Source organism: Rhinoraja longicauda, chromosome 2, assembly GCF_053455715.1.
Source record: "Rhinoraja longicauda isolate Sanriku21f chromosome 2, sRhiLon1.1, whole genome shotgun sequence".
In the NCBI taxonomy this organism is placed as follows: Eukaryota; Metazoa; Chordata; class Chondrichthyes; order Rajiformes; family Arhynchobatidae; genus Rhinoraja; species Rhinoraja longicauda.
Genome location: NC_135954.1, coordinates 99,946,307 through 99,962,272, shown reverse-complemented (window position 1 = coordinate 99,962,272; position 15,966 = coordinate 99,946,307). Strand labels below are relative to the sequence as shown.

The 15,966-nt window shown below is 44.6% G+C and overlaps 1 protein-coding gene across 6 annotated transcripts in view; it reads left to right on the top strand.

Moving 5' to 3' along the window:
• Positions 1–15,966, top strand: part of LOC144607888 (disco-interacting protein 2 homolog C) — a 515,842-nt gene that overhangs the window by 294,014 nt on the left and 205,862 nt on the right. For all 6 annotated transcript variants that reach the window (XM_078425037.1, XM_078425045.1, XM_078425054.1 and 3 more), the window contains one exon: positions 13,714–13,824. In XM_078425037.1, the coding sequence (XP_078281163.1) occupies positions 13,714–13,824 (111 nt within the window). The remainder of the gene's footprint in view (positions 1–13,713; positions 13,825–15,966) is intronic.

Here is a 15,966-nt window from a genome sequence, read left to right as displayed (position 1 = left end):
GAATATTATTTCTGCAGCTCGACGAGTAGTATTTTAATGTATGACCAGGTGAATCACAGACACAATTGCACATTGATTTCTTTAACTGATAACCAAGGAGGGGGCAACAAATAAACAGAGCACATTATTCTTATGCCATGATTTAGGGCAAGTGCATACAATTATTTGAACAACAAACCAGTTGGGGATATTAGATTAAATACCCAATGAAAAATAAGCAGGTGTGTTAGTGCAATGCCATAAATGAATTTCCTATAAGTCAATCCCCTGAAGCGATGGCAGGGGGTGGGCGATATTAGTGGCGTAGAGGTCCCTGTCTGGGTGTAATCAATTATCCGTGTGCAAATTGCCTTCGAAACTGCACTGATTCAGTAAACCTTTTTTTTTCCCCCTTCGAGTTTTTGCTTCAAATTTTCAAAAAGCATTTGCTAACGTGCCACAGAAAAGGTCGCTGAGGACTGAGGATGGGTTATAGAGAACAAACAGAAAGTTATACATGCACGTTGGGAAGCTGTAACCAGTTGAGTGCTTTGGGATGAGTGCTGCGGCCTAAGTATTTACAGTCCATATAATTACTTAGATGAAGATAATAATTGTCATTTAGGTTAGGCAAGGTTAAGATTATCAGTGTCACAGAGAGAACGGACAAAATAAGTTTGTACGTTCTCCCTGTGACTGTGTGGATTCCCTCCGGATGTTCCAAATTCCTCCCACGCTCCAAAGGCATGTGGGTTTGCTGGTCAATTGGCTTCTGGAAATTACCCCTCGTGTGTAGGATGGTGCTAGTGTACAGGTGATTATTCACAAAATGCTGGAGTAACTCAGCAGGTCAGGCAGCATCTCAGGAGAGAAGGAATGGGCGACGTTTCAGGTCGAGACCCTTCTTCAGACCCTTCTTCAGTGTACAGGTGATGGTTGCTGACTTGGTGAGCTGAAGGGCTTGTTTACATGCTGTATCTGTAAACTAAGCTAAAATATGTTTAAGGCAAAAGTAATGAAGAGACTGGATAAGCAAGTGGATGGAAGGATACTGCTGCAGTGCAGGAATGTGGATCTTAAGGCCATGGGTGATAGGAGTAGAATTAGGCCATTTGGCCCATCAAGTTTACTCCGCCATTCAATCATGGCTGATCTATCTCTCCCTCCTAACCTCATTCTCCTGCCTTCTCCCCATAACCTATTACACCTGTACTAATCAAGAATCTGTCTATCTCTGCCTTAAATATATCCACTGTGTGCCTCCAGAGCCTTCTGTGGCAAATAATTCCATAGACTCACCACTTTCTGACTAAAGAAATTCTTCTTCATCTCCTTCCTAAAAGAACATCCTTTAATTCTGAGGCTATGACCTTTAGTCCTAGATTATCCCACTAGTGGAAACATCCTCTCCACATCCACTCTATCCAAGTCTTTCACTATTCTGTACATTTCAATGAGGTTCCCCCTCATCCTTCTAAACTCCAGCGAATATAGGCCCAGTGCCCTCAAATGCTCATCATATGTTAACCAACTCATTCCTGGGATCATTCTTGTAAACCTCCTCTGGACCCTCTCCAGAGCCAGCACATCCTTCCTCAGATATGGTGCCCAAAATTGCTCACAATATTTCCAAATGCGGCCTGACCAGCGCCATATAGAGCCTCGGCATTACATCCGTGTTTCTGTATATAAGGCCTCTCGAAATAAATACTAGCATTGCATTTGCTTTCTTTACTACTGATTTGACTTGCAGATTAACCTTTTGGGAATCCTGCACCAGCATTCCCAAGTTCCTTTGCACCTCCGAGTTCTGGATTCTCTCCCCATTTAGAAAATAATCTTTGCCTTTATTCCGACTACCAAAATGCATGTCTCCACACTTTGCTACACTATATTCCATCTGACACTTCTCAGCTCCTACTCTCCCAACCTATCCACGTCCTTCTGCAGGGTCCCTGATTTCTCTACACTACCTGCCCCTTCACATATTTTTGTATCATCCGCAAACTTGGCCACAAAGTCTTCAAACCCCTCATCCAAATCGTTAATATACAACGTGAAGAGCAGCGGCCCCAGCATCGAGCTCTACGGAACTCCGCTAGTCACTGGCAGCCGACCAGAAAAAGCCCCCTTTATTGCCACTCTGCCTTTTGCTATCCGGCCAACCTGATATCCAAGGTAGTATCTGCCCTTTGATACCTTGGGCTCTCATCTTCCTTTGCAGCCTCCCATGTGGCACCTTATCAAAGGCTTTTTGAGGTTACATGTGGAGTTGAGATTACTATTTAATCAGGCATCATCTTATTCCATCAGTCTTGAAGCAGTCTTGAGGGGCCGAGTGGTCTATGCCTATTCTTAGTTGGAATGTTTACAGTGATCACAAAGTGATAAAGATTTGTACAAAAGTAATATCTATCTGTGTAATTTGCCAGCAATGCAATTCCACATTAAATACCACCTCACTACGGGTAGCACGGTGGCACAGCGATAGAGTTGCTGTCTTGCAGCGCCAATGACCCAGGTTCGATCCTGACTACAGGTGCTGTCTGTACGGAGTTTGTACGTTCTTCCTGGGTTTTCTCCAGGATCTCTGGTGTCCTCCTACACTCCAAAGACATTATGACGAGTCTGGAGGCTTGTACTTTGTTAAAGAAGTTTATTGCGGTAGCAATATTCAATCACAAAGGATAACAACCGAGATTACAGACAACCATTAACTCAAACTGTTCACATCGAAGTTCTCTTCCTACTCACTGGTTTTGGGCGCCAAAACCACCACGTGACCTTGCTGGCCAATCCGAGGGTTCGACTCTCTGGACCAATCCCTATGGTCGCTACAACATACAGGTTTTTCAGGTTAATTGGCTTGGATTCATTGTAAATTGTCCCTAGTGTGTGTAGGATAGCGTTGATGTACGGGGATCGCTGGTCGGTGCAGACTCGGTGGGCCGAAGGGCCTGCTTTCTCGCTGTATCTCTAAAATAAGCTAAACTAAACTAAAATACACAAGCATGAAAACTGTGAATCCAGCCATTCCAATCAACCCTTGTAGTTTTGGCCACAAAGGAATCAATTATTTCCTTGCTCTCTTCAATATGCTTTCAAACCGATTCAAGTCCGACATGTACGTCTTTGTGAGGGCACAGAGTGTGCCATCAAAGACTTGGGATGGATTTTGTTCTGGCTGCAATAGTGAGAGAATTGCCATTGGACTAAGGTTCACTTAACATGTGATTGGAAATTTTACGCATCAAAATGGCTTCAAGTGTCTTTCGATTCTATCACATCATCTTGTAAGGCGGCAGAGAGACTGATACTATATTAACAGAAGCTATTTTAAGGTAACCTTTCACCCCTATGAATCATCGATGACTGATATTGTGTAATATCTAATATGTGACTGCACATTCCAGCAGTGACTGCTGGAGTTGTCACTGCTTCTTTGTCTTTACCCACAATTGAGCTTGGTGCAGCCTAACTTTGAGGGGAGAACAAAGGGGCATCACCTGAAGGAAAAGGTGCGAATTTTGAGGAAGAGACAAGTGCTGGAGTTAGTCATCAGACCCATGAGCAAGAATGTAATTCAATGATGGGACCTCAGTGAAATAGTCCGTAAAAGAATGAGTTTGTCTGCAGAGTTGGGGACTGGCACGGTCGGTGATGGAGCAGTGGAGTTTACTGGCTCACAGCGCCAGTGACCCATCTCTGGGTTCCATCCTGACTACGGGTGCTGTCTATATGGAGTTTGTACGTTCTCCTCGTGACCTGCATGGGCTTTCTCCATGTTTGTAGGTTAATTGGTTTGGTATAAATTGTCCCAAGTGTGTGTGTAGGATAGTGTTAGGGTGCGGGGATTACTGGTCGGTGCAGACTCGGTGGGCCGAAGGGCCTGTTTCTGCGCCGTGTCTCTGAATCTGAAAACGAAAGTTCTGGCAGAAATGCCCATGTAGATCTAATGATTACAACAGAGTCATCCCTGTAGACACTGAGGTAACTAACGCACAATTAATCCAGTCCTGGCATTAGCTCAGAGTTTAGAATCAGTGAGCTCAGAGGAGATGAGTTTTCCCAGTTCCGACAAGGAATATATCAAAATTAAGTATACAATTGAGACTAAAGTGACAAAGTTACCCAGTCAAGCGACTAAATCCGTAATGACTCAAATGTAGAAACATAGAAAAATTGGAGCAGTAATAGGCCATTTGGCCCTTCGAGCCAGCACCGCCATTCAACATGATTATGGCTAATCAGCTAAAATCAGTACCCGTTCCTGCTTTTTCCCCATATCCCTTGATTCCGTTAGCCCTAAGAGCTAAATCTAACTCTCTCTTGAAAACATCCAGTGAATTGGCCTACACTGCCTTCTGTGGCAGAGAATTCCACAGATTCACAACTCTCTGGGTGAAAAAGTTTTTCCTCATCTCAGTCCTAAATGGTTTACCCCTTATTCTTAAACTGTGACCCCTGGTTCTGGACTCCCCCAACATCGGGAACATTCTTCCTACATCTAGCCTGTCCAATCCTTTAAGAATTTTATGTTTCTATAAGATCCCCTCTCATCCTTCTAAATTCCAGTGAATACAAGCCCAGTCGACCCATTCTTTCAATGTAGTGTAATGTGGTTGCATATGCCAGTTTTCCCACATTATGCTTCATCCCTCTTCTCTTTTCCCAGCCAAGTACCTGTCCTAATGACTTTTAAATGTTGTAATAGTATATGCCTCCCCTACCACCTCTGGCAACTTGTTACAAATATTCACCGCCCTCCTTTAAATTTCTCCCAGTGAGTCAGGGTCATAGAATCATACAGCACAGAAGCAGGCCCATAGGCCCAACTCATCCACGCCAACCAAGATGCCCATCTCAGCTAGTCCCATTTGTGCATGTTTGACCCAAATCCTTCTAAACATTTCCTACCCAATTCTTTTTTAGTTGTTTTTTTAAATCTGTTTCAACCACTTACTCAACAGCTTGAGACAAAGGTGGAGTCATGCATTTGGTAGTAGGAATAAAGGTGTCGACTATTTTCTAAATGGGGAGAGAATTCAGAAATATGAGGTGTAAAGGGGATTTGGGAGTGCTGGTGCAGGAGTCCCAAAAAAAGAATTTGCAAGTCGAATTGATAGTAAGGAAGGCACATGCAATGCTCGCATTCGTTTAGACAGGACTAGAATACAAAAACAGGGATGTAATGCTGAGGCTTCATAAGGCACTGGTCAGACCGCATTTGGAGTATTGTGAGCAATTTTGGGCACAATATCTGAGGAAGGATGTGCTGGCGCTGGAGAGAGAGCAGAGGGGGTTTGCAAGAATGATCCCAGGAATGAATGGGTTTAACGTATGATGAGCGTTTGACAGCACAAGGCCTGTACTTGCTGGAGTTTAGAAGAATGAGGGGGGACCTCTTCAAAACTTACCGAATAATGAAAGGCCTACATTAGATAGAGTGGATGTGGAGAGGATGTTTCCACTAGTGGTAGAGTCTAGGACCAGAGGTCATAGCCTCAGAATTAAAGGTTGTTCCTTTAGGATGGAAATGAGGAGGAATTCCTTTAGTCAGAGGGTGGTGAATCTGTGGAATTCATTGGCACAGAAGGCTGTGGAGTCCAAGTCAATGGATATTTTTAAGGCAATGATGGATAGATTCTTGATTTGTACGGGAATTAGGGGTTATGGGGAGAATGCAACAGAATGGGGTTAAGAGGGAAAGATAGATCAGCCATGATTGAATGGTGAAGACTTGATGGGCCGAATGGCCTAATTCTGCTCCTATCACTTATGAACTTATTCACTTATTCGTACACGCTTTGTATGAAAAAGTTGTTTCTCGGGTTCCTGTTACATCTTTCCCTGCTAGACTTAATCATGTGCCCTCTATTTCTTGATTCTACAACTGTAGGAAGAATACTCTGTACATTCATCCTATCTATGCATTCACACTTTTCCATATCTCTATAAATCACCCCTCAGCCTCCTATGCTCCAAGGAATGAAGTCCCAGCCTGCCCACCTCTCCATGTAGCTCAGTCCCCTGAGTCCTCGCAACATCCTTGTAAATCTTTTTTTACATTCTTTCCAGCTAAATGGCATCTTTCCTATAGCAGCGTGAGCAAAACTGATTCCAATAGTCCAAATACAGCTGAACCAACATTTGTACATTTGCAACATAGCATTCCAACTTCTGTGCTCAATTCTCTGACTGATGAAGACCAGCATGTCCAAAAGTCTTCTCCACCACCTTATCCACCTGTGATTGCACTTCCAAGAAAGTGTGCACTTGTAGGCCTTGTCTTCCCTGTTCTACAACACTCTGTGTGGCCCTACTGTTCATAGAGAAAGACCCACCCTGGTTTCACGTACCAACACCTTGCACCTATCTGAATTGGTGTTGGTGCACTTTCTTGACTCTACATCGATATGTTTAGTTTAGTTTGGTTTAGAGATACAGCGCAGAAACAGGCCCTTCGGCCCACTGAGTCTGCACCGACCAGCGATCCCCGCACATTAACACTACCCTACACACACTAGGAACAATTCTGTTTACATTTATACCAAGCCAATTAACCTATAAATCTGTACATCTTTGGAGTGTGGGAGGAAACCGAAGATCTTGGAGAAAATCCACGCGGGTCACAGGGAGAACTTACAAACTCCGTACAGACAACACCCGTGGTCAGGATCGAATGTGGGTCTCTTGTGCTGTAAGGCAGTAGCTCTACCGCCGTGCCACTGTGCTGCCCTTGCAGAAGGAGGGTTTTTTTCACTTTGAGGATCGTTGGTTTCTGGAACTCTCTTGCTCCACAATAGAAGCGATTTTTGGATATTTTTAAGGCAGAGAAGTGATAAACAAATGGGTGACAGTTCACTGCTGCGGTGCAGGAATGTGGAGTTGTGGTTACTATTCAATCAGGCACCACCCTGTTCAATGATGGAGCAATCATGAGGGGCCGAGTGGCCGACTACTGCTCTTAGTTGGAATGGTTATATTGGTCAAGAAGTGATAGAGTTGAAGGATTTATTCACAAAATGCTGGAGTAACTCAGCAGGTCAGGCAGCATCTCGGGAGAGAAGGAATGGGTGATGTTTCGGGTCGAGACCCTTCTTCAGACTGAGTTGAAGGAATTCAGATCCATCTGTCTAACCTGACAGCAATGCAGAGCAATTCCATTTAAGATACCACCTCAAACATTGAAACGACTGATCCAGCCATTCCAATCAGTCCGATGATAGACACAAAGTGCTGGAGTATCTCAGCGGGTCAGGCAGCATCCCTGGTGGAAAGAGACCCGAAACGTCACCTACCCTTTTCCTCCGTAGATGCCGCCTGACTCGCTGAGTTACTCCAGCACTTTGTGTCTATCGTTGGTATAACCCAGCACCTGCAGTTCATTGTTTCTACATTCCAGTCAGTGTGTGTCGGTTTTTGTCACAAAGGGATCAAACATTTTCTTGTTGTCGACAATGAGTCCTCAAACCAGATTGAAATCCGACATGTACGTCGTTGTGAGGGCAACAGAGTGCACCATCAAAGCGAACAGATAGATTTTTGCTCTGGCTGCAATAGTGAGAGAATTACCATTGGACTAAGGTTCACTTAACGTGTGATTGGAAATGTTATGCATCAGAAGGGCTCCAAGTGCCTTTTGATTCTGTCACATCATCTTGTAAGGTGGCGGAGAGACCTATACTATATGAACAGAAGCTATTTTAAGGTAACCTGTCATCACAATGAATCATCGATGGACTGATTTTGTGTAATATCTACTATGTGGCTGCACATCCAGCATTAGTTTTACCCTGGTAGACCTGTCACTGCTTCATTGCCTTGACACACAATTGAACGGTGCAGCCTAATTTGGAGGAGAAAGTAAAGGGGTATCAACTGAAGCAGAAGGTGAGGTTTTTGAGGAAGAGACAAGCACTTTCAATTGAGTGGTGGGGTCATCGGACCCTTGTACAATTTTGTAATTGAGTGGTGGTATCTCAGTGAAATAGTCTGTAAAGGAATTGTGTCTGTATCCAGGAGTTATGTCAGAAATGTCCATGTCGACCTAATGACTACAGTAAGAGTCATCCCTTAGGCACTGAGGTAACGTACAATTAATCCAGTCCTGGCATCTTCACGGAGTTCACAATGTGGAGTGAGTCAACAGATAATGAGATCCTCATTTCCGACGAGGAATACATCAAAAATTAAGTACACAATTGAGACTAAAGTGACCCGACTGAGCCAGCCAACAGACTGAGCCTGCAGTGACTCAGTTAAACTCTCAAAAGTGTTTTTGCCTGTTTTTCTTCAGACGAAACGCAGTGTGATGTAGATGTACATTCTTATCATCAGAGGACAGTGATGCCCTCTCATCTGTGGACTTGTTGCTGTTTGAGTTAGAATTATAGAAACATGCGGCACAGCTGGGCTTTTACAGCTCACCTCGTCCATGCTGACTGTGAAGCTTATCTATGCTTGAAGGTATTTATTCACAAAATGCTGGAGTAACTCAGCAGGTCAGACAGCATCTCGGGAGAGAAGGAATGGGCGACGTTTCGGGTCGAGACCCTTCTTCAGACTGATGTCAGGGGGGCGGGACAAAGGAAGGATATAGGATAAAGGAAGGACATCTTCTGATGTCCACTTATCTATGCTTAGAACATTTGCCCACATTACGCCGCATCCCTCTACTCCTTTTCTATCCACGTAGCTCCGCAACTCCCAACCACTCCTGTCCCACTGCTCACCCTGCTAACCCCCCCCCCCCCCCCCAATAGTTTTTGTACTACTCTACGTGCCTTTGTAAATTGCCCCACGGGGACAAATAAAGTGTTTTTGAACTTGAACTATCCTACGACTTTTACATTTTGTAATAGTATATGCCTCCACTGCTTCCATTGCCAACTGATTCTACATATTCACCACCGACCTTACAATTTCTCCCATAGAGTCAGTGATAGAGTTGTGCAGCACAGACACAGGCCCTTCAGTCCAACTTGGACAATAAGATGTCCAAGATGGGCATCTTGGCATACTGACCAAGATGCCCATCTAAGCTACTTTCATTTGCTCACATTTGACCCATATCCTTCCGAACCATTCCTTTCCACGTACCTTTCCAAGTTTTTTATTTAATGTTGTTTTTGTACTTGCCCCAGCCACTTTCTCTGACATCTCATTCTAAATATTCACCACCGTTCTTTAAATTTTTGCCCTCCCACCTTCAGCCTGTGCACTCTTGACACAACTCCGCTGCCCTTGGGAAAAAGATTCTCACTTTCTGCCCTCTCCCTGCCCCTTATAACTTTGTAAATTTCTCTAAATCCCTCTGTCTCCTACGATCCAATGAGGATAAACAGAGGCCATCGATGTTCTCCTTATAGCTACAACCCTCCATTCCATGCAACATACTGATGAACAAAATACAAGAGTAGTTCAGCAGGTCAGACAGCATCTCTGGAGAACTTGGATAGGCGATGTTTCAGGTTGTGTTACTCCAGCACTTTGTGTGTTTTTGCTCAAGATTCCATCATCTGCAGTTCATACTATCGACAACTGATCGATCTCTTCACAAATTCACAGGTTATAGGAGTAGAGTTAGGCCATCCAACCCATTGAGCCTACTCCGCCATTCAATCATGGCTGATCTCTGCCTCCTAATCCCATTTTCCTGTCTTCTCCCCATAACCCTTGACACCGTTCTAATCAAGAATTTGTCTATCTCTACTTTAAAAATATCCACTGACTTAGCCTCCACAGCCCTCTGTGACAATAAGTTCCAGAGATTAACCACCCTCTGACTTAAGAAGTTACTCCTCACCTCCTTTCTAAAAGAGTGCCCTTTAATTCTGCAGCTATGACCTCTGGTCCTAGCTTCTCCCACCAGTGGAAACATCCTCTCCACATCCACTCTATCTATGCCTTTCATTATTCTGTAAGTTTCAATGAAGTACCCCCTCAACTTTCTAATCTCCAGTGAGTAGAGGCCCAGTGCTGTCAAACAATCATCATATGCTAACCCACTCATTCCTAGAATCATTCTTGTAAAACTCCTCTGGACCCTCGGCACAGATATGGAGCCAAAATTTGCTCACAGTACTCTAAACGCGTCTTATAAAGCCTCAGCAAGAGTCAAGAGTGCTTAATTTTCATATGTACACAACAATGGAGCAATGAAATTCTTACTTGCAGCAGCATAACAGGTTATAATTGCAATGCACACATATAATATAAAATATATATTTTTAAATCAATAAACTAATAATCATGATACTAGTGCTAAAGAAAAATTGAAGTTCTAAGTGCAACCGCAAAGTATTATTGCTACCTTATCCTTTCTGTAGTATGGGGACTAGAACTATACACACATACGGTCTAACCAATGAGTTGGACTATACACTCTTGCCTTAAGTCGCTGTGTCCTGGAATGGTTATTGCAACTATTTCTAAGGCATTGGTGGCTTACTACCAGAAATATGTAGATGAAGCCTCCAAAAAGGAGATCAAGGACATGCTGATACAGTATGGCAGGACCCTGCTGGTTGCCGATCCTCGTCGGTGTGAGGCCAAGAAGTTTGGTGGACCTTGTGCCCGTGCACGTAACAGAAATCTTACCGTTAAATGTTTTATTCTGATGGTTATTGTAACTAGAGCTGGCATAACCAGCAGTATCCAAGGTCTGCCTTTGAAGGTGTAGGAAGAAACTGTGGACACTGGTTTACACCAAACATAGACACAAAATGCTGGAGTAACTGAAATGTTAAGGGCCACTTAGGCGATTTTAAGGCGACTGCCGGCGACTAGGCTGTCGCTGAACATTTGCCAGGGTGTCGTGGGCATGATTGTGAGGAGTCTTGAATGAATCGTAGCTGATCTCGCGCGTCGCGGAAAAAAGTTCCAGATAGAAATTTCTCGGCGACAGCTGGCTTGTCGCCAGGTATCGTAGCTTATTGCGGGCGCTGTCTGTCGCATGCTGTCCCCAGGTTTGCTAGGTTGTCGCAGAAGCATTTAGAAGCACGTAATATTAAATTAAGAAAAGGCATTTGAAGATACCAGAAGATAGTTTTGTTTAACCAATTTTATTTACCGTCAGGGCATTTGACAGGTAGATTGGAGGCGACAGTTTGACGGTCAGGTAAGCGTGGGAATTTTGCGATGTTTCCGAAGACGGTGGAATCTCTTAGCCAGGTGCTAGTTTCACAAAAAAAGTAACTTTTATCGACCTGACTCGGCATTGTCGTGGTCGATGTCGTCGGGTAAAAGAAAATTTTGGCGATCTGCTACGACTTTGACAGTCGCCGGCAGTCGCCTTAAAAATCGTGTAACTGGGACAGGCCCTTAAACAAAATGCTGAGTGACCTGAAACGTCACCTAATCCTTTCCTCCGGAGAGACTGAGTTACTCCAGCATTTTGTGCCCACCTTTGAATGCCTTGAACTCTGGCCCAACAGAGAGCAGCTCAGTCACCCTGCTGCATCAGCACCAGGTTGACCTTGCCACGTCTCTTCCCAGGTCTGCAGCGTTCTCTGTTACTGTGGGGAAATCTCCTGCTCCCTTTTGGATGTTTTTGAAAATATAATAATGTAACTTTCAAGAAGTGGAAAGAGTGCAGAGTCATTATGAGGATGTTGCTGAGGTTGGCTGGAACTTTGTTCCTTAGAATGCAGGAGGATGATGGGTGATCTTATAGAGATGTACAAGATCATGAAAGGAATAGATTGTGCACGGAGATGTGGAATTCAAGAACCAGAGGATATAGGTTAAAGGTGGGAGGCGAAATATGAATCTGAGGGGGAACATTTTCACACAGAGGGTGATGGGTAATTGGAACGAGCTGCCAGAGGAGGTAGTTGAGGCAGGTACTATAATATAATTTAAAAGACTTTTGGACAGGTACAAGGATAAAGGGTCAAAAGTCTGTTTATTGACCCGTGTACCAATTAAGGTACAGTGAAACTTGAAATACCATACAGCCATACTAAAAAAAAGCAACAAGACACACATCAACATAAAAGTTAACATAAACATCCACCACAGCGGATTCCCTACATTCCTCACTGTGATGGAAGGCAATAAAGTCTAAACTTCTTCCTCTTTATTCTCCCGCGGTCGGGGCAGTTGAACCATCGCAATCGGGGCGATCGAAGCTCCCACAGCCGGCGATCGAAGCCCCCGCGTCGGGGCGATCGAAGCCCCCGCGTTAGGGTGCTCGATGTTCTCGTGTCAGGGTGATTGAAGCTCCCACTTCTGGGCGATCGAAGCTCCCGCGATCGGGGCGGTCGAAGCTTCTGCAGTTGGAGCTCCCAGTCAGTCTCTAACCAGGGACCGCGAGCTCCATGATGTTAAAGTCCACAGGCTTCCTTAAAGTCCACAGTTGGAGCTCCAAGGTCAATCCCCAACAGGGTTCACCAGCTCCACGATGGTAAGTCCTGCAGACTCCTGTGGTTGGAGCTCCTGAAGTTGATTTAAAGCAAGGCCACCAGCTCGTCGACGTTAGGCCGCAGTGCGGACGGAGATACGATACAGAAAAAAAAATCTCATCTCCGTCGAGGTAAGAGATTAAAAAATGTTTCCCCCAACCTCCCCCCCCACCCAACCCCACATAAAACAAGCTAAAGAACACTAAAACATACATTTAACACATACTATAAAACAACAAAGAAGGATGGAACGAGACAGACTGTTGGCGAGGCAGCCATTGCGGGGCGCCACCCGATGGTTAGGATAGGTTTAAAGGGATATGGGCCAAATGCAGGCAGGTGGGACGTGTAGATGTGGCATCTTGGTCAGCATGGGCAAGTTGGGCCAAAAGGCCTGTTTCCATTCTGTACAATATGATTCTATGTCAAAATTTGTAAAGTTAACTAATGTTTAAGGCTAATTAGGATCCGAATCATTATCATCATCATCAGACTGAAGATTGCACGGGTTTCCTCACGAATGACCTCACGAAACACCAGGTGGCGCCATCAGCGATGGCAGCCTCGCCAACGGTCTGTCTGTCTTTTCGTCTTTTTTTGTTATTTTTAGTGTTTTAGAAGTTTGTGTTAATGTTCTCTGGTTGGTTTTATGTGGGAGGTGGGCGGGAGGGGGTGGGGAGAAACCTTTTTTCAATCTCTTACCTTGCTGGAGATGCGATTGTTTTCCGGATCGTATCTCCGGTCGCTCTGCGGCCCAACATCATGGAGCTGGCGGCCTTGCTCAGGACTGACTTTCAGCTCCACCGCGGGGCCATGGACTTACCATCAGAGCCTGTGATCCCTTGCCTGGGATCGATGCTCCAACCATGGCCTGCGGATTTTACCAATGAGGATCTCGCAGTCTCGGGTAGTGACCGATGTCGGGAAGCTCCAAAGCTGTACGAGGTCCGACCCGGGGTAGATAGCCTGGCGTGGGGGAGCTGAGATTCCCCCCGATGCAGGAGCTTGATCAGAGGTACAGAGGGCCCGACCACCGGCTACGGGAGTAAGATCGCCCCGTCAACGGAAGGTTCGAGGCCCCCGACCGCGGGAGGACAAAGAAGGGAGAGATTGATCTTTTTTTCGCCTTCCATCACAGTGAAGAATGTGGAGGAGTCACTGTGGTGGATGTTCATGCTAAAATGTATTTTGTGTGTTCTGTTGCTTTTTATTGGTATGACTGTATGGCAAATGAAATTCCTTGTATGTTGCAAAACATACTTGGCTAATAAAGTATGATTATGATTAACGATGAATTGTAGTGACTGTTGATTTTCTGCCTTGACAGGAGTGGAACCGTCCCTGCCTCAAGAGCGGCGAACACCCGTTACCCCGTCCTCCTCCTCCAGGTACCATCGGCGCCGGTCATCGGGATCCCGAGATGAACGATACCGATCAGGTCAGCAATTACCTCAGGTGTCTCCCTTCCAACACCAGCGACCCGCTTTGTTCCCCTGCTTGAACATTTCTTTTCCAGGTGTGGAATCGATGACATGGGTTGGGGCTCTCACCATGTTACTACGCTCGTAGAAGTGATTCTTGTCCTTCTCCCTCCATTGAGCTAAATATACACCTTTTAACATAATTGATTTTTATCCATCAGTGATTGACCGTTACTATGACAATAACTCCACTTATTTGCCATTGCGTGATGATGTTAGAGCTTCGTGTCTCAAGACATTGCAGCTAAATCAGATGTACAACAAATTATGAGACCAAAGATGTCATTTGTGACAAACCTCGTTAACAATCTTACATTATGTTAGAGCAAGTATCTTACCAGCATCACCTTCCACCTCCCACTCACCAGTCACTCCCCCCTATCCAGAGCTTAAACACCAAGACCTGTAGAGGCGGCACAGGAACGCAGCGGTAGTTGCTACCTTACAGCGCCAGAGTCCCGGGTTCAATCCTGACTACGGGTGCTGTCTGTACGGAGTTTGTACGTTCTCCCCGTGACCGTATGGATTTTCTCCAGGTGCTCCGGTTTCCTCCCACATTTTACAAACGAGCAGGTTTGTCAGTTAATTGGCTTTTGTACATTGACCCTAGTGTGTAGGATAGAACTAGTGTACAGGTGATCGCTGATCGATCGGCACGGACTCGGTGGGCCAAAGGGCCTGTTTCCGCGCTGTATCACTAAACCAAAACTAAAACCTTTTTGATGCTTCTCTTTCCTTAACGGTCCCGCGTCCTGGTCCCATCCCCCTGCATTAGTGCCTCGAGTGATCTCGTTCCTTTCGATTTACCTTCCACCCCCAGTAAAGTGGAACACTAGCCTGGTTTATTATTCCTTCACTTAATATCTCATCACTAATATTGCAATTAACCCCACATAAATATGGTTGGTAATGAATGGTCGCTTCATAGAAACAAAAGACTGCTTATGCGGGCTTCATAATTAGGATTTGTGATTTAGAAACAATTTAATGTCGACTGCAGATTCACCATAATTAGTGCTCCACACAAACAGCACTGTGCGTGACGAAATTATGTTTCCCACTTGGCTGTCCCATGAGAAAGGAAAACATTCTAATTCATAATTCATCTTAAAGCTTTATTGTAAGTAAAGTAAAACGCAGTTAATGTAAATCTGAGCGCTCCAATTTCTGACCAATATGAATGCTTGTTATGTTGTTAATTAGCGGTATAAATCTTGTGTAAATTATATTTTCTTTTCTGCTAAATACGTGCCTATTTTTCTACTCCAAGCTCTGAGTGGCAGATTACTTATGAAGAAATAAAAGTTAATCCCTGCCATAATGACATAACTTGTATCATGGGACAAATTACAGAGCTAAAGACCATAAGAATTTTTTAAAAAGGCAGTAAGCTAGGCTTGCATTCAAGGGCGTTCTATCTACCACATGCACCATTTTTCTGCCTTGATCCCTTGATTCCTTTAACACCTTGAAGTTCATCGACTGCCATCATTGACTGTGTTTCCATCGTTGAGAATTCCAAAGGTTCACCTTTATCTATGTGAAAAATCTTCTCCTCATCTCGGTCCCAAATGGCCCATCCTTTGTTCTGACACTGTGTTCCTGATCTCAGACACCTCAACAACCTCCCTGCCTGCCTCCTCCCTGCATCCAGCTCTTGTGAAAAATGTTGTAGGTTTCAGTGAGATCACCTCTCATTCCCTTAACTAAACAGTCAATCCAGGCCCAGGCTATTCAATCTCTGCCCATGAACCAATCTGGTGAATCTTCATTGGACTCCCTCAAGGTCAAGGAAAGGAAACCAAAGTTGTACTCTGACCCAGATGTAGTCTCAAAGAGGCTCTTTTTGTAGGTTGTGAAAGGTCCGTATAGAGTGGAACGTGGAGAGGATGTTTCCAGTAGTGGGAGAGTCCAGGACCAGAGTTCATAGCCTCAAAATAAAAGGATGTACCTTTAGAAAGGAGATAGGAGGAATTTCTTTAGTCAGATCTATCTGTGGAATTCGTTGCCTGTGGAGGCCAAGTCAATGGATATTTTTAAGGTGGAAATTGATAGATTCTGGTTTGGTCTGGCTGATCTATTTTTACCTCTCAACCCCA